The following is a 412-nucleotide window of genomic DNA, read 5'->3' on the forward strand; positions in this document are numbered from 1 at the left end:
CCGGAACCCGGGGCCGTCTCTCCGGCTGGCAGGTGGGGCAATGGCTACGAAAAAAAAGGGGGTTTGGTCCTAATTCGGCGGGGGAAGCCGTACACAGCAGCAGGAGGGCGGCTCAGCCGTCGTTGGCGGCCACCAGCTGTCCCATGCCCTCCCGGACGTAGACCGACTGGATCTCCTTTGTCTTCAGGCAGAAGTCGCAGGCCCAGACGGCGGAGGCCTCGGTGGTGAGCAGCCCGTAGGCGTTCTCCGTCATCCCGGTGCACTCCCGGTGGAACCACTTCTGGCAGGAGGCCTCACACAAGATGGCATCCTGGTCGTCATTCACCTCGTTGCGACAGGCCCCGCAGGGGTACACCAGCCCCGGTGGCGGCTGGTGACCTGAACCGCCAGCCGCCTTGCCCCGGGGGCGCGG

The 412-nt window shown here is 67.0% G+C and overlaps 1 protein-coding gene across 1 annotated transcript in view; it reads right to left on the minus strand.

Annotated features, from left to right (window-relative positions):
* Positions 1 to 46: 46 nt before the first annotated feature.
* The window catches only part of PYGO2 (pygopus family PHD finger 2), a gene marked incomplete at its 5' end in the record, with an annotated part of 926 nt that continues 560 nt past the window's right edge, over positions 47 to 412 (minus strand). The window contains one exon of the mRNA XM_019474119.1: positions 47 to 406. Coding sequence (XP_019329664.1) covers positions 113 to 406 — 294 coding nt within the window. The remainder of the gene's footprint in view (positions 407 to 412) is intronic.

This window comes from Aptenodytes forsteri, unplaced genomic scaffold, assembly GCF_000699145.1.
Source record: "Aptenodytes forsteri isolate BGI_AS27 unplaced genomic scaffold, ASM69914v1 Scaffold617, whole genome shotgun sequence".
NCBI classification, from domain to species: Eukaryota; Metazoa; Chordata; class Aves; order Sphenisciformes; family Spheniscidae; genus Aptenodytes; species Aptenodytes forsteri.